Source organism: Apodemus sylvaticus, chromosome 16 (genome assembly GCF_947179515.1).
Source record: "Apodemus sylvaticus chromosome 16, mApoSyl1.1, whole genome shotgun sequence".
In the NCBI taxonomy this organism is placed as follows: domain Eukaryota; kingdom Metazoa; phylum Chordata; class Mammalia; order Rodentia; family Muridae; genus Apodemus; species Apodemus sylvaticus.
The window spans coordinates 49032591-49051229 of NC_067487.1; the positions used below are offsets into that span (position 1 = coordinate 49032591).

General features: G+C 35.2%; 1 protein-coding gene across 6 annotated transcripts in view; it reads left to right on the forward strand.

The window, feature by feature from the left end:
* Positions 1-18639, forward strand: part of Gpbp1 (GC-rich promoter binding protein 1) — a 722682-nt gene that overhangs the window by 687235 nt on the left and 16808 nt on the right. For 3 of the 6 annotated variants that reach the window (XM_052159424.1, XM_052159423.1, XM_052159422.1), the window contains 5 exons: positions 2751-2874; positions 2999-3222; positions 9166-9232; positions 10224-10283; positions 17841-18025. In XM_052159424.1, the coding sequence (XP_052015384.1) occupies positions 2751-2874; positions 2999-3222; positions 9166-9232; positions 10224-10283; positions 17841-18025 (660 nt within the window). The remainder of the gene's footprint in view (positions 1-2750; positions 2875-2998; positions 3223-9165; positions 9233-10223; positions 10284-17840; positions 18026-18639) is intronic. The other 3 variants (XM_052159426.1, XM_052159425.1, XM_052159427.1) reach the window with 3 other exon arrangements.

Sequence of the window (18639 nt, forward strand, 5' to 3'; positions counted from 1 at the left end):
AGTATACTGTAGCTGTCTTGACACCAGAAGAGGGTGTCAGATCTCATTATGGATGGTTGTGAGCCACCATGTGGTTGCTGGGATTTGAACTCAGGACCTCTGGAAGAGTAGTTGGTACTCTTAACCATTGAGCCATTTCTCCAGCCTCATTTGGTTTTGATATTAAGCTTATACTGACTTTAGATTTTTTTCTGTTTGTGGTGAGATCTTGTTATATAATCTCTGCAGGCTTTATAGTCACATATCTCAAGCTTGTCTACCTCAGTATTTCTAGTACTGAGATTACAGGTGTTTGTCACCACATCTGGCTTTTGCCTCAGTTACTTTTCCACATCTCTTAAATTGTATCTTTGATAGTACAGAACATAGGTTCTTGACTCTTAAGTACAGTAGTCATCCTTCCATGAGCCAGTTTAGTTAAATATGAACCAATGAAGTTTAACTTGAATCAATGTTATTTCAAGTGCCTACATGTATCCAATAGCAGCATTGAATAGTTATAGATTGTTGTTGTTGTTGTTATTATTATTATTATTTTGGTTTTTCAAGACAGGGTTTCTCTGTATAGTTTTTCAAGACAGGGTTTCTCTGCATAGTCCTGGCTGTCCTGGAACTCACTCTGTAGACCATGCTGGCCTTGAACTCAGAAATCCGCCTGCCTCTGCCTCCCAAGTGCTGGGATTACAGGCATGCTCCACCACAGCCTGGCCTGGCCTATTCCCCACCCCCACCCCTAACCCCCGCCCCAGACAGGTTGTCTCTGGTCTCTGTAGCCATTACTGTCTTAGAACTCAGATCCCTCTGCCTTGCTAGTACTGAGATTACAAACCTATACTACCACTCCTGAATGTTGTTATAGTTTTTTTTTTTTTTTTTAATGTCCTGCTTATGTGTCTGTGTGAGGGTGTCAGATCTTGGATTTACAGACAGCTTTGAGCTGCCATGTGGGTGCTGGGAATTGAACCTGGGTTCTCTGGAAGAGCAATCAGCGCTCTTCCTTATTTGCCAAGTCATATTGGCAAATCTCATCAGCCCCTATTACAGGTATTAATAGATGATGTCCGATAGTTTTTGTTGGAAAGACAGGATAGAGGATTTTATTGATGATTGCTCAGTGTTCTATATTTTTTATTTTCACCTCACTTTAGTCATGTATTAATAATGTATTAAGGAAATTGAATAGTTTTGTATTTATTTAAAAATATTATTTAAAAATATTAGAGTACTTGCTTAGCATGCATGATTCTGGTTCAGTTACCAGGACCATATAGACAGGGCATTGGTGGCTTGCCCCTGTAGTTTTGGGTGGAGAGAGACCTTCAGGCTTCACTCAGGTAGTCTGGGATGGGGTGTCATGGAACCTTCCATATATGTAAGCACAGAGTTATGACCTACCTTCCTGCAGAAGGTTTGGTTACCTTATTTTCATCCTCAGTAATTTGAGGAAAACGAGAGAGATGTTGGGGATTTCATTGTGTCAATCTGTACAGCCAATTTAGGATAAACATTTAAAGTAGTTGAGCAGAGATAGAATTCAAAGGTAAAGGCAGCAAAGGAGATGGATACTGTGAAGGCAGAGATGCACAGCCTTTTGCCCCAATTAATTATCTGTAGAATATCTGCAAGGCCAAGTAGGAGTTTACTTTCAGCAAAAGATTTCAAGTCATTGGTAAGTCTTTGAAGCCATTATAACTCACATGTCAGAGGTGTTGAAGGTCTAGTTCAGCAGCATGGTCTCAAGTTAATGACTTTAAGTCTTTTAAAACTAAGGTTTATTTACTTTTTTTCTTCATTAGATAATTTTTTCAGTCAGTCTTTCTTTTCTCCAGACCTAGACAATAAGAGCTGCCTTTTGTTGGTTCATGGAGTTTACATTTTTTTAAAGACAGTCCCTCATCTTAAGGCCAGCCTAATCTTCTTGGCCCAGTAAGGATACATATTGAGACCTTGTCTTGAAAAAGAAAAGGAAAAAAGAAAGGAAAAGGAGAAAAGGGTGAAAGGGGAAAAGGGAAGGAGAGGAAGACGAGCAGACACTACTATACCTAACATATTTCTGATGATGTATAAATTTCTTTATTAACATCAGAAGTTTTTAAAGTTGGGAATTTTGATTGTGATTATATCATTCATTCATACATACATATATATATACATACATACATATACACACACATATATATTTAAGTAACAGTTATAAATAGCTTGTACTTTGTAGTTCTAATTTTTGTAATAGGTTTTCTGTGTTTTTTCCTCTTTTTGTACTTACCTCTTTATGAAGAGTCTAGGAAAGTTAAGAATGTTTTACACTTGGCAACAATTTTTATTTCTCTTCCTCTTCTTCCTCCTTTTTTTCTCCTGGTTTTGCTTTTCAAGACAGGGTTTCTCAGTGTAACACTGGTTGTCCTGGAACTTTCTCTATAGGCCTTGAACTCACAAAGATCCACCTGCTGGGATTAAAGGTGTGTGCTACCACACCCAGCTGACAATTTCTCTTGCTGTAGAATAAAACAGAATGAAAAGGTTTACATCAAGTAGAATATAGTACAGAATATTTTACTTAGTTACAAGAAAAACCAACACATTTTAATTTTTGTATTTTATTGTTACTATTCCTATTATTATTGGAAAAATAGATGTAATTCTTGAAATGTTCAGGAAAATGTACATTGTAAACTGTTAGAAATAAATTAGTGTGTTATTGGCTTTAAAATTAAATTTAGGTTTAATAAATGTATTTGTGTTTCTTGCAGTCATCATTGAATTTTGAGAAGCATTCTGAAAATTTTTCATGGACAGAAAATCGTTATGATGTGAGTCGTCGACGACACAATTCTTCAGATGGCTTTGATTCTGGTATTGGACGTCCTAATGGAGGTAATGGTCTAAGGAATAATAATAGAACCCTTTTTTTCATAATCTTTAGGATGTTTTGATTGCTATTCAGTTGTTAAGTGTAACTATCTTTGAATTTATATTACTTTACTGTTATCAAATAAAGGTAATTTTGGGAGGAAAGAGAAAAATGGATGGCGTACGCATGGCAGAAATGGTACAGAAAACATAAATCATCGAGGGGGATACCATGGTGGACATTCCCGTTCTCGTAGCAGTATTTTCCATTCTGGAAAAAGCCAAGGACTACATGAAAACAACATCCCTGACAATGAAACTGGGAGGAAAGAAGACAAAAGAGAACGCAGACAGTTTGAGGCTGAGGATTTTGTAAGTTTCTCATAATTTTAATACAAATGATGTTTCTGCAAGTGCCATTTTAGTGTCAAGGCACTCCTAGCACCCTAGGAGTATTTTTTAAATTAGTACAGGTAATTTTCTGTAGGGCATCCTAACAGGTGCTTGTCTAGTTATGGGTATTTTGTATTGAGTAAGGGTTTCATGCAAAGGCTGACTTGAATTCAAGCATGAGTCACTGTTACCTGGTTTTTTATTTTATGAAGATTTTTTTTAATTACTCTTTAATTTTGTATTTGAGCTTGTATGTATAATTGAGCTTCGTGCAGGCTACAGTGTGTTCGTGTTTGTGGAGGGCAAACTTTGACTTTTATTGAGACTAGGTCTCACTATGTAGCATTGTATAGCCTAGAACTTGTCATGTAGACCAGGCTACCAGTTCCAAAGAGGATTAAGATTAAGGAGCAATACTCAACCTAAAATTGTGGGCAGCGTGGGCTTGGGATCCAAATAGAATAAAAGAAATCAGAGGAGAATGCAAGTACAGGCAGGCATCCCCTTCTGTTGTTTCCTGCACCCATGAGGTGAGTTTCTGTGTTTCACAATGACCTTCCTACACCAGTAAACTGAGCTCCTATTTTGTTAATTTTTTTTAAAGTATTTAGTCATGGCCACTAATATAAATTATAGTACATATTTGTGAAAGTGTCCTAAGCATTGTCCTTATTACTAATATTTTGAGACAGGGTGTCACCATAGCTCTTTCTACCCTGGAACTCACAATATATACCAAACTGGCCTTGAACTCAACAGAGCTTGCCTCTGTCTTCCAAGTGCTGAGACTAAAGGTGTAAGCCACTTCATACAGCCTCTAGAGGATAACTTTTGGGAGTGAATTCTCCTTCTAGAATGTTTATTCAGGAGATTGAAGTTGGGTTGGCAAGTTGGAGGGCAGGTACTTCTACCTCCCGAGTTGACTCCTTGTCCTCTTTAAAGGGTGTTTTTGTTGACCTTTGAGGTCAATCCTTTGGGGTTGTTTGCTACCTTAAGCCAGTTTCCTTCCTCTTTTCTTCCCACTTCTTTGAGAATCTTTCCGCATATTTACATTGTTTTTATTCCTTATAGAAAATTGAATACTTTACCTTAGAACTAGTAGCTTCATGAGTGACTTACTTACAAATACATCATAAATTCTAATTCATGTGTGTATATAAAAATACATGTAAATGTGTATACATACATCGTCTTGAAAAGGCAGTTTGCTGGTTGATTGAGACATAAGTTTTTTTGTTTTAAAAAATATTTATTTATTTATTTAATGTATCTGAGTAACACTGTAGCTGTCTTCAGACAACACCAGCAGAGGGCATCAGATCTTGTTACAGAACCACTTTATAGTTGCTGGGAATTGAAGTCAGGACTTTGCTTAACTGCTGAGCCATCTCTCCAGCCCCAATACATGAGTTTTTAATAGACAGCCCAGGTTAGGCTGGACTGGAACTTAAGGGCTCATGTGTTCCTCCTGAGTTATTGAAAGCAGATTTTTCACTTTTTCCTTTTCCTTAATCTCTGTATGTATCTTCTCTAAATACTTTACTTAAGTTACAGAAAAGTGACTTAGTAACTTACTTTTGGGATTTTTGTTGTTTTGAGTTAGGGTCTTGTGTAGCCTAGGCTGATTTCAAATTTACTGTATAACTGAGGATAGCCTTGAATTGATCCTTCTGCTTTTACTTCCCAGTTGCTAGGTTTATAGGTGTATACTAACCACTGTGCTTGGCTCTGAGTTATTTCTGATAATTTACAATTTACGTGCATTCACTTATTATTATCATCATTATTTTGAGTGGCTGTATGAGTTTGTTGCTGCTCATGAAACAGAATATACAGTTTAATATGACAGGTGAGTCGTTCTTATTGAGCTCTTATTCCTAGTGGGAAGACTCAAAACATTAAATGAAAAAAAAAATACAATTTTGCCGGGCACATGCCTTTAATCTCAGCACTCTGGGAGGCAGAGGCAGGCAGAGTTCTGAGTTCGAGGCCAGCCTGGTCTACAGAGTGAGTTCCAGGACAGCCAGGGCTATACAGAGAAATGCTGTCTCGAAAAAAAAAAAAACCCCAAAAATTGTATTTTGCAGGGAATGTAAAGAGGAAGTGACTGAGTAGCCACTTTTGTTAGGGAAGTCAAGAGTCTTTTGTGTAACTTTGAATCTGGGACTTAATTGATTAGAAGGAAGAAGCCTTGTCAGCACTATAAAACTGGGAGTATATGTAGCTTGTGCCCTGGTTCAATCCCCAGCATCACTAAAATTAGAAAGCCCAGAAGAAGAAAGGATCTACTGTTAAGGATTTTAGTTTCTAAATGTAGTGCTTTGGTTGGAAGCTTTGATAACTGAAGATAAAGAATCTGGATATTTTTTGGCTCTATTTCAGGTAGCTGAAGGGAAGAAGTGGACATTGAATTTGAGGCAGGGGAGTGCTTACAAAAAATGAATAGTAATTGATTTATTTTAGATATAATTACCAAGTAACATTGAAAGTTTCTGTACCTTACCATTTGAATGGTCTGTTTTTCCAATTCATAATCACCAGAAAAATTTAACTTTTACACTATTACACTGTGGATAATAGTGTTCTCTCACAGTGCATTAAACAACATAATGAATTAAACACATAGCACATTATAAATTCTTTTTAAGCCAGGCAGTGGTGGCATATGCCTTTAATCCCAGCACTCTGGGAGGCATAGGTGGGTGGATTTCTGAGTTTGAGGCCATCCTGGTCTACAGAGTGAGTTCCAGGACAGCCAGGGCTATACAGAGAAACCCTGTCTTGAAAAATCCAAATTCAAAAAACAAAACAAAAAAATTCTTTTTAAAAAAGTGTGTTTTATGGGATTATAATAAAATTAAATAATTTCCCCGTTATTATCCTATGTAAAAAGTCTTTTCCAAATTACAGCCTTTTTATTGAGCCTTTTTGTTGAGTCTCTTGTTCAGAGGTGTGGGGGAAAGGGAGGCAGAGGGGGGAGAGGGGAAAGGGGAGAAAGAGTTTCTACATATACAGATATATCCTGTTCAGTCTTTATAATGTTACTTGTACAATTTGCTTTTCCAATACTAAATGGTTAGCCTTGTAAACATACATAGTAAATAAGTAAGCTCTTAGTAAAAACTAATGACTGCCTGGCATGGTAGCAGAGGCGCGCTCACCTCTCTGAGTTTGAGGCCAATCTTGTCTGTCTACATAGCGAGTTTCATGGCCATCCAGGGCTACAGCAGAATGAAACCCTGTTTCAACACCCTACCCAAAATAAAAATGCCCTACCTCAATTGCAATTATTTTTATTGTCCTACACTTCCAGTTCTAAGATAGTGGTAATCAGTTATTGTAACTTCAGACCTAGAATATAGGAATATATATGTATATGTGGGGATATATTTATAAACTATATAGTTTATTGTATATTTAATGCTATAGTATAATGGATATATAGCCAACACATTTAGTTCTGTTTTTTCTGTGAAGGAATTAGTTACACTGGTATACATACCCATTCTTGTGGGCTTTATAGTAATGTTTAATTCTGTGCTAATAATTCATTTCTGTGTATGTTTTAAAATATTTTTACTGGGATTCATTTTATTCCACTTGAGTATCTTTCTTAAGGAAAGCAGACTGTGTTGCCAGGTAGTAACCTGGTCTTAGGATTCTAGAGTATAAACATCTCCCAAGATTAACTTTAGAGTACTCATTAATGCTTTTACCTCTATTGAGTAATCGCTAACATCCCTTGGAAAAGAAAATTTCATACTTTGCTTTAGTATTGTGTGTTTCTGTTATTTTATTGAGACTGGATTTATTTATGCAAGTTACAGGAAAAGTTGACTAGCAACAGTCCTTTTTAGTTCTTTGAGACAGGCGCTCTCACATAGCCCAGACTGTCCTTAATCTTACTATGTACTCGGGATCGCACAATGAATTCTCTTGCCTCATCCTCCCATGTATTCAGAATGTATGTTTTAACAGAAGCAATCCATTGATACATTACCACCTTATAGAACTGGCAAATAGTATACTTTTCACCTCATTGGTCATATCTTTATAGTGCAGGAAGTATTATACTTCTGCCTGAGTGTAGTGGCTATTCCTGGTTGTCAACTTGACTATATCTGGAATGAACTACAGTCTAGAATTGGAAGGCTCACCTATGATCCTAATCTGGAGTCTCAGAGATATAAGTTTCTGACCTGGATCTTGACATGGAGATCTTGAAGCATAGTGGCTATGAATTTCAGAAGATTAAGACAAAGAGATCTGGAGTTCAAGATCATCTGGGATTAAAGGCATGGAGGCACATGCCAGGAATGGTTCTAGAGGAGCAGAAGTATGTGGATAGATCTCTCCAAATGGGCAAAGGATGTGAAGATATTTATGTCCCATGTAAATGCTCACCAAAAAGTGACTTCAGCTGAGGAGGAGTTCAATACTCAAGTGGATAAGATGACCCGTTCTGTGGACAGTCAGCCTCTTTCCCCAGCCATTCCAGTTATTGCCCAGTGGATCCCCGAACACATCCTGTGGTCATTTCCCCAGTTCCAGAATGTATAATTGGGATAGATATACTCAAGAAATTGGCAGAATTCTCACATTGGTTCTCTGACCTGAGGAGTGAGGGCTATTATGGTTGGAAAGGCAAAATGGAAGCCTTTAGAGTTGCCTCTGCCAAACAAAATAGTGAATCAAAAACAATATCGTATTCCTGGAGGAATTGCAGAAATTACTGCCACAATCAAGGACTTGAAAGATTCAGGGGTGGTGGTTCCCACCACATCTCCCTTTAACTCTCCCATCTGGCCAGTACAGAAGACAGATGGATCATGGAGGATGACAGTTCACTTATCGAAAATTAAATCAGGTAGTAGCCCCACTCCTGGTACCAACTTCTGTATTAGTTTGGGTTCTCTAGAGTCACAGAATATATGGGTAGTCTCTATATAGTTAGGGAATTTGTCGATGACTTACAGTCTATAGTCCAACTCCCCAAAAATGGGCAGCAGCAGCTGTGGATGGAAGTCCAAGGATCTAGCAGTTGCTCAGTCCCACGAGGCAAGCAGGCAAGGAAGAGTAAATCTTCCTTCTTCCAATGTGCCTTATATATCTCCAGCAGAGGGTGTGGCCCAGATTACAGGTTTGTGGGTCTCCAGCAGAGGGTGTGGCCCAGATTACAGGCTTGTGGGTCTCCAGCAGAGGGTGTGGCCCAGATTAAAGGCCTGTGCCTCCATGCCTTTAATTCCAGATGATCTTGAACTCCAGATCTCTTTGTCTTAATCTTCTGAAATTCATAGCCACTATGCTTCAAGATCTCCATATCAAGATCCAGGTCAGAAACTTATATCTCTGAGCCTCCAGATTAGGATCATAGGTGAGCCTTCCAATTCTAGACTGTAGTTCAATCCAGATATAGTCAAGTTGACAACCAGGAATAGTCACTACACTGGGGTTTCCATTTAATGCTCTCTTGATCAGCCTGCCTTGAACTACTTGACTAAAGTCATAGTTTCCTGTACTTCCAAATAGCAGCTGCTATTGGGGTCAGGCCTTATGTTAAATATTCAGTCTGGGCTCTTTGGGGGTTTTTGTCTTTTGGTAGTGTTGAATATTTAATTCGGGGCCTGTCATGTATTAGACCAGCACTCTATCATTATGCTACATTCCTATCCTTGTGTCTGTGTTCTCCACTTATTCCAAATATTTCTCAGAGAGTAAGATGAAGATAAAGATTTTACTTTTCTCCAACTAGCAACTAGCAGAAAAAATTGAATGCAAAATTTATGGAGAATTAGTTATAGCTATAGAATTAGTTGTAACTAATTCATGTTGAATTATAAAATAAATAACTGTTTTAAAAGATCTTTGATATGTGAAGCTCTTATATATCCTGTTACATTTTAAAATTTAATTTTCTTTTAGCCATCTTTAAATCCTGAATATGAGAGAGAACCAAATCAGAATAAATCTTTAGCTGCGGGTGTATGGGGTAAGTAATGTTTTATTTAATTTTTGAGGGACAGAATATATTGTATTTGTAGTTTTCTTTTTTAAAAGAGTACAAAATAGAGTACAGTAAAACTTTAATAACGGCATTTGATATGTTTAGCTACCGAAGTAATATCTTTAAAAGGAAAGACTTTGGGGTATAAACTTGATTTGAAATACTTAATTTACACATGTTAGTGACATTATGTATTTGATCTTTTTGAGAATGATTCGTGGTTAATGAGGTTTTGAGAGCAACCTAATCTCAAACAATTCAATATATAGTTAAGTTCTTAGTTTTATATAATTAAAATTTGGCTAATTTGGAAAATAAGTACTTGTAGTCATTGTAATAAGAAATTAATCTTTATGTATGGAATTGGTTGTATATAGACTGTTTAATTATATAGATTTTGACTGTCAAATATTTGATTTGAAATTATTTGATTTAGTTTTTTAAAGATTAAAGATCTTTTAAAGATGGTTTCTGGCAAATAACTCCCTTTTAAAAAAACTGCTGAGTTTAATTTAATAATATCTTACAGAAGAAACTGCACTCATAGTACAAATTAGAAAGCTTTTAAAAGATTTAAGTGAAGTTTAAAATAATGAAGTTTTTATAAGATTTCTGAAAAATAAACTTGAATTTGATAACACGTTAAAAGTGCTATCCATTTTAAAACTTGTAGACATGTTCATTTGAAATATTTAAATTGAAAACCTACAACTTACTGTATAAAAGGATTGTGGCTTATGAGAGCATGCTAGTCCTAATGATGATGACATTATTTTAAACTTTGCCACTTTCCATGTTGGTCTTAATTGTATTTATGAGGTGAAACTGGGGTATTATTTTGTTTTCATTTGCTCTCCCTCTTAATTTACTGTCTTTTGAGGGTGGGGGAAGGGGTAGTCAGACATTTTTGTTAGAACCATGTGAATGGCATTGTTTTTTCTGTATTGCAAATTAGTATTTCTACCACTCTCCCCAGGCCTACACGCCCAGACACACACATACCCAACCAAAAAAATCTCCCAAGCTCCTCTCTTAGGTATGTTTCCTTATTATTCAGTTTTTCTGGGAACAACTGATTGCATAAGAATATAGAATCACCTGAAAAGTGTTAAATAGATTCTCTAAGAAATTAGGGATGATTTGGATTTTAGTGGAATGCAAGTAAATTTTAAAAGTCATGAATGTCAGCATTTATCATATAAACTATAAGATACTATTGTGGTACTGTCCTTGGTTGACTTAATCTTAGATATTATTTAAAGACAAAGACAGCTTTGAAAACTAGATTAAATGTATTAATATAAAGATTTTGGTTCTGTTGTTTCTGTTGATTTAAGGATTTTGAATACTAGTTGAAAAGATATTTAAAGGAGAGGTAAATTCTACTTGTTTATGTAAACTAAGATATGTGTTTGCATTAAAACTAAAACAAAAAAGGTTAATTGTGGAATGGTTAATGGTTAAATTTTGAGTGCTTCCCATAGGAATACAATGAAACTCTTCATTGTATCACACTACACTCTATTTCTCATTTAACACCCTGGGTTCCCAAGTATGCTTTTCCTCAATGCAACATTTAGAGTAGCTATGTTCCTGAGGAAGATGAAGGATTTTAGCAAAGACTTCAGTAGAACTTTTCTAATGATACTACCAGGTAAGCAAAAATTTAGTGTTTATAAAGTGAAAAAAATTGTTTCCCAAAACTATGACTTTGTCAATCACAAATGGCCTATTCTTAATATATAATACTCAAATTTAAAAACAACTTAAGGGAGATTACGTTATTTAAAATAAAGTTAAGTTTAATTTTATTTAGAATTTAGCTCACTTTATTGGGAACATCTGCATCCAAGCTAGGACTTATGTAGTGTTTTTGTCTTAACCTGTATCAAAGCTATATTTGGTAAAAAAGGCTAATGGCTAGTAAGTAATCTCTGTTTTAATAACACGATGCTTAGATAGCAATTCAAGATAACTTGGCAGTGTAACTGAGAGTTTTAAAATGATTGTGTTACTTTATTTGAGGGTTGAGGAACAAGGAGAAAGAAAGCTGAGTGTGTATATATGTAAGCAACTGAGGATACAATGGCTGTGAGTAGATTCTGCAGTTTTTAGACGCCCTAATGACTGCTATATGCCAATAGCGTATCACCAGGATTGTCTTAAGTTAGAGCTTAAAATACAAGTCATTGAAGAATAATTTTTTAATTCATAGATTCTTCTGGTCAGCATTTATATGTAATAATATGATGACCATCTGTGATTTTTGCTCATAGTTGGTATAGTACTTTTTAGTATAAGGCACATTGTTAAAAACTTTAGTTTAGCCTTCTAAACTAAAACATTTAGTGAACCGTCTCACAAACACTACTTAAAATAAAAACAAACAAACAAAAAAACCCATCATTTTCTCATTAACTAGAGAACTGGAACTCTAGAACTAGAACAGTTAGCTGTACAGATTGAGAAATGAAATAGTATTATGGTGATAGATCAGTGTACTTGAGTATTGAAATACGATTCTTCTATTGTCTGTCTTGTGTAAAAGCAGTGAAAAATCTAACATTGTAAGAAAAAGGGAATTGAGCAGTTTTAAGACTGAGTAGACAACTTGAAAGTGCATTTTTTGTCAGGAACATAACTTGCTTAGTTGGGGATGGTGGCACACAATTGTAATCCCAATTCCTAGGAAGCACAGACAGCAAGGTTTAAAAAAGAAAGACCCTTCAAGTGCATCCCCTTACCTACCCCCTTGCCTCTTCTTTACTCTCCCTTACTTAGGTTGAGGCAGGGTCTTACGGGTTTGAATTCTGCTGATCTTTCTGCCTGTATTTTCGAAGCTCTGTAACTAACTACAGGTTACATTACACATGACTAGTGAAGTGTCTTTAAGTGTATTCTTTTTATGAATAAAGGAGATCTCATTAAAGAAAAGTAATCATATCTGTTGATACTAATGCAAACTTAATTGGTTAAAACAGCTGTAGATCAAAACAGATTTATTAAATAACATTCAAACCCAGCAAAACCAAGTGTCTGGGTTTTTTTTGTTTGTTTGTTTGTTTTAAGAAATAATCTTTGACAGATTGTTTCTCCTCTGTTAAAATAAGTTCACAATAGGAATTTAATTGGTTGATGTAGATTCTTTTGAGTCTGGTATGTTGTCATTGTCATAGGAATTTTGAAATGATTTTGAAAATGGACTTCAAATTCTACTTTCTACTTGTTGGTGTACATTTATACATTAAAATTGACCCTTCTGTTAAGACAGGAATCTTAGTAGCCTCAACTCAAGTGCTAGCCTTGGATCAACTTGGAAATAAATACATTGCAAGTTTCTTATCTGGACCATTTAGATAATATTTTTAATTAGGGATACTAACCATTTTCAAAATAACCGATATGTAAATGTCTAGGTTTCCATTTTTTTCTAGCAGTATAGTTGTTAAGACCATTGACTTTGGAGTTAGCTAGATCTAGGTCCTAACATTAGTTCTGGTTATTTAGATTCATGATAGATAACTTAATTTCTTTATTTTTTGAGTGAATTTCCTTATCTAAAAGATGAGGATGATCACAAAACAAAATTACTGCTTCTGTTTTCTTACTCAAGTCTTTTATCATGACACAAGTGTTTGGTCAGTATCAGTTGCTTTGTTCACATCCTATAAGTGAAAGGAATTATAGAATTATTAAAGGGCAAAAATGAAATTTGTAGGTAGTAGACTAGAAAGAAAGTAATAAATACAGTGATAGAATCAGGTTGTGCACAGTGGGTAACTCTATGAAGACAATATTGAAAGACAGAGAGTTGGTCAATGAATTGAAATCAAGGCCAGATTGTCTTCAAATGCTCAGTCTTTCTGTCTCAGCTATCTGAGCTTATTATTTGAAGCAATATTCTGATTTTTCTTAAATAATTTATCCAGTTTCCCCCTAATGACTTTGTAAAAAATTAAAACCTAATTCTTGTATTGGTAGGTGTAAAGAAGGCATACCTGACAAGGCAGCAATAATAAGTCACTTACTTTAAGATTAGTAATTTAGGAGGCTAGTAGGAAATAATAATACTAAAATTTCAAACACATTTTCCTTTAGAGTTCTTGAATGGCATTTTATTAAGTATAAAGGTTGACAGAGATCTGAGATAATATTTGAATCTAAAAGTAATGCTTATAGAGGTATAGGAGTTGGGAAATAATGTAAAGAGACAAATAATAAAACAGTTTCAAATGAATATAGCTGTACAAATTAAAATTTGTCTATCACTCCTTCCATTACTTAGAGGTCATTGTTTCAATAAAGAGTATGGGAGTGGTTGACCCAGGTTAGGTCCAGACTTGGCCACAGAGACCAGAAGAGAATGTGGGGTTTCTGCTTTGTTACTCTTCACATTATTCCAGGGAGGTTACCTCACTGAATCTGGAGCAGTGCTGGCAGTCAATAAGAGCCAGTGACACTCTTGTCTCTGCTCCCCACAGTGCTGGGATTATAGGCACACATGGGGTCACATCAACTTTGATGTAGATGTTAAGGGTTTGGACTTTGGTCTTTATGGTTGCACAGTGAGCTCTATGACCCATCTCTAGTCCCTAGGAAAGCTTCCTTTAAAGAATTGCATTTTTCATTATTTTGCGGTTGGTGTATACAAATGGCAGTGGTGCATGTAGAGGTTAGAGGACAGCTTGTGGAAGTCACTTCGTCTTTCTAATATGTAGATCCATGGGAATTAAAACTCAATTTGTCAGGTGAGGTGACAACCGTCCTTACTTGCTGAGTTATCTTACTGGTTTCAAGAAAATTTCCTTTCTTCTTCCTTTTTTTTTTTTTTTTTTAAAGATTTGTTTACTTATTATATGTGTGTACACTGTCATTCTCTTCAGACACACTGGAAGAAGGCATCAGATCCCATTATAGATGGTTGTGAACCACCACATGGTTGCTGGGAATTGAACTCAGGACCTCTGGAAGAGCAGTGCTCTTAACCGCTGAGCCATATCTCCAGATCCCCCAAAATTTTCTTAACTATGCAGCATTTGTATAGATTATTCAGAATAGCTTTATAGGATATAAGTAGGCCTTTACATATTTTTCTTAAAATTGTTGTCTTTTTGTTTTTGCTTTTTTTGAGACAGGGTTTCTCTGTGTAACAGTCCTGTGTGACCTCCAATTCACAGGGATGCACCTGCTTCTGCCTCCCAAATGCTGGGATTTAAGGCTTGTGCCACCACCACATGGCCTTTTCTTTTTTTTCACTCTTACATGCTAATAAGTTCTAGGAAAAGCATACATTTTGGAGTTGTTACTCTTCTGAAGATAACATATCTTTCTTTTTGTGTATTTTGTATAAGTTATTTAAATACCAAAAAATATAAGTTAAAGACCAACCCTATAAAGTTGTACAACATGGTTAGATCTACTTAGAAGTTAGTATCAGAGTTTGATAATTATGTACAAAATCCTATTTTCTCTGCATCATGATACTTAAATATAAAATTGTAAAACGTAACACACAATATTTGCTTCTCACTTCTTAATTCCTTATCATCTTCTGGGTCTCTTACTTTTGCTACTCAGTCTTCTGAGAGTGATTTCTTAGGCTTCACCTTTCTTCCTTATAGGACAGTCCATCATTCTTTGCACTGAGGACCTCATTGAAGAAACAGCCAGAATATTTCTTGCTTCAAGGAATCCAATTTTAGGAGAGGTGAAATTTGTAGTCAGAATCAATTTGAGGCTCAAAACCAAACAAAAGAAGATTTGTCTGTTTCTGTGCTTTGTCTTTTCTGCCTCCTACTGTTCTTGTCCCACACACTCCTTTGAGTTAGGGTCTTGGTCTGTAGTGTAGGCTGACATGAACCTTGTGACTCTTCCCTCAGCTTCTCAAAATGTGGATATACAGGCATGTACCAACCACTGCAGCCATCCTTGAAAATCAATGATGACTTCTATTTATAAAAATTTTATTTGTTCATATGCTTTCAACCTGTGTCAAACTTCTTTCTTGTTTAGACACAGATAATAGGTTATGAATTACATAATTTTGGCTGGAAAAATTCTGTTTTACTTCAGTCCTATCTTGACATTTTCATTTCATTTCACCGCTTCCGAGAGTCCTCAGGGCAGATTATTAGATCATTCTTAGCTGTTTCACTTCTCTGTGCCCCTTCTAAACTGAATCTTTTCCCTTCACATCTTCCTTTGGCAGTGTGTATTGATCACCCTTTTGCTGGCACCTCTATTTCTATAGCTTACATTATATAGAAATAACTTTTTATATTACAGTAGCTTAATGTAAAAGAATCTGAGGGAAGAAAGATGAATTTAGTTACTTAGCCATATTGAACCAAATCTCATCAGTCATGTTTATGATATACTGATTGAAATGTTCCTGTTTCAAAGCCCCTAGTGTTATTACTGTTTGTATTTTGTAAACATTAGTTATGCCTTACAGTCCTTGATGTTATTTTAAATTCTAGCCTAAGATACTATCTTATATAATCCCAACTTCTTTCTACCCTTTTTAGAGCACTAAATCCTTTTTTTTTGTTGTTTTTTTGTTTTTTGGTTTTTTGAGACAGGGTTTCTCTGTGTAGCCCTGGCTGTCCTGGAACTCACTCTGTAGACCAGGCTGGCCTTGAACTCAGAAATCTGCTTGCCTCTGCCTCCCACGTGCTGGGATTATAGGCGTGTGCCACCACACCCAGCTGAGAGCACAGAATCCTAATCAAGGACTACCAGGAATTTTCCTCCCCTCTGTTGTAAGATGATGTTAATGAAGCCAGTTTGGTACTCCTAAACACAAGCAATCTCACATCTCCTTTTTTCTTTAAAGTGTTGGGACTATAAAGCCATCTTGATACTCTTCTTTGAATCTTTTTTGTTGGAGGAATTAAGCGGTGTCTCAGCCATATTCTGCCTTAACCACCAACCAAATCCAGCCAAGAACCTGAGTTTTTCTTAAATTTTATTATTAATAGTTTATTCATGCTATTAGCTTTTTTCCCTAAAAACTGCTAAAACAGTTGAGTTTCTAATATTCATTATTCGGCATTTGAGATCTTCATTTTTAATTTTAGTTTTCTTAATTGTGTAATAATAATATACTCAGTAAAGCTATACTTTGATAGTTTTCTCTGTTTTGGGTTTTTTTTTTTTTTTTTTTTTTTTTTTTTTTTTTTTTTATTTGAGACAGGGTTTCTCTGTGTAGTCCTGACTGTCCTGGAACTCACTCTGTAGTAAATATTCACTCTGTAGGAATGTAAGGCATAACTAATGCTTACAAAATACAAAAGGTAATGACTCTAAGGGCTTTGAAACAGGAACATTTCAATCAGTATATCACAAACATGACTGATGAAATTTGGTTCAATCTGCCTGCCTCTGCCTCACAAGTGCTGGGATTAAAGGCGAGCCCCACCACCGCCCAGCAAGTTTTCTTTGTTCTTATGTGCTTATTTTTTCCAAGCTATTAGGTCTTTTAGGTACCAAAAGTTATGTGATATTTTCCCTAATAATTCAACATATATTTGAATTTTGGTAAGGGATCCCTTATTTTGTTCTAAGCCCTCATTTATCTGTCAGCATGGCAGTAGATAAAGCATCAGTTTAATCTTTTGTAGAGTTTGAAGTCTTAGATGATCGGAGTCCTTCCAAGTTTCCTAGGAATCCTTATAGTCTTGTTACCATGATAAGAAGTTGGTAGTTTGGGGACAGGGTATCAGCACAAATATCTACCTAGCTTATCAATTCATAAAGTATTTCTTTAATATTCTGAGCTTGTAGCTAAGTTAATTATTGTAAATTTATAATTGTGAAACTGGTAACTTTCAGAAATTTTTATAAGTAGAATATACTTCATTGTGATAATGATAAGTATGTATAATATGTTTTGATTATACATACAAACTGATTAAATTGCAGGGAAAAGGTTTCATATTTTTAGCAAATAAAATAAAAAAATTAAAAAATAGAATTAAAAAAAATTGTATCTACTAGATATTCTCAGTACCATCTTTAGAAAAGAGTTTGAGTTGGTTGCCCTGATCACACCTGGTATGATGCGTTATTTTATAATTAGATGGACTGTTAAATATTTAAATGAATTGGTATTATGAAAAGTATTTTTTATTTTGGGCTTATTAATAGACATTTAGAAATATTGGGACTGTCCCTCACTCATTGATTATGAGTTTTTTATTTTCATTAAACTAAAAGGATTAAAAAGTCAATAGGAAATTTTGACAATTTTAACAGTATAAGGGGAAACTAGAGCTTTTGTATTGTAAGCTTTGATTCATTAGCATGAAGTTTGCAGATTTTTGTTTTAAATAAGTGAAAAATGTATAAATTTTAATTCTGGTTTCCATTTATATTTTCTAACCTACAGTTTTCTATATTATACCTACTTTCATTTCATAAGATTATATTTTAGCTTTATTTTTTAAACTGGAATTTGATTTACTCAGATTAATTATTTCAACCCCAAACCAGGCTGATATGACTAATTTTAATGTAGTAAGATTTGGTAGGGTGATTTTATCCTAAAATTTGAAATTGTATATAACACTTTTTTTGTGCTTTATTTATGCAGACTATCCCCCGAATCCTAAATCTAGAACTCCAAGAATGCTGGTCATTAAGAAAGGTAATACAAAAGACTTACAGCTATCTGGATTCCCAGTAGCAGGAAATCTCCAGTCACAGCCAGTTAAGAATGGAACTGGTCCGAGTGTTTATAAAGGCTTAGTCCCCAAACCTGCTGTTCCACCTACAAAAGTAAGTCCTTGTGTATAAGCCAAATTTTTTACAGATGTCTCATTTGTGAATTGTCATACTACACTGAATTATTTTGTGCACTTTGACCAGTTGCTGTTTTTTGTAGTAGTCTTCATGTGCTGTAAAAAGTAGCTTCATGTATATAAATTTTCTTGTAGTTTCTCTATATTTTAGGAGGAGAAAATTAAACTTATAATTTCTGTTCTGTTGGATGCAAGAGGATATTATTTGCTTGCTTCATGTTATTATATTGTTTACTTGGTGCTAAGCTGTAAGTTTTGAAATGCTAATGAGTTTTAAGACAAATTGGGGGAAATTTCTCACTTTAGAGTTTTGAAAATAATTTAGATTAAAATAAAAATATTAATGTATTAGTTTACAAGTCACATTTATTTTGCATGTAGTTTATGTTTACATGTGCTGAAAGTACAGGAGGAGGTCAGGGCAACATCTTCTACCTGTAGCCCGCAGGGATTAGACTCAGGCTTGTAGACAGGTGCCTTTATCCTCGGGCATCTTGCCAGTCCCTTTTATCATTGTCATCAGTGTTTGTGTTTTTGAAACAGGTCTCTATGTAGCACTGGCTAGCCTAGATTCTATAGATCAGGCTACAG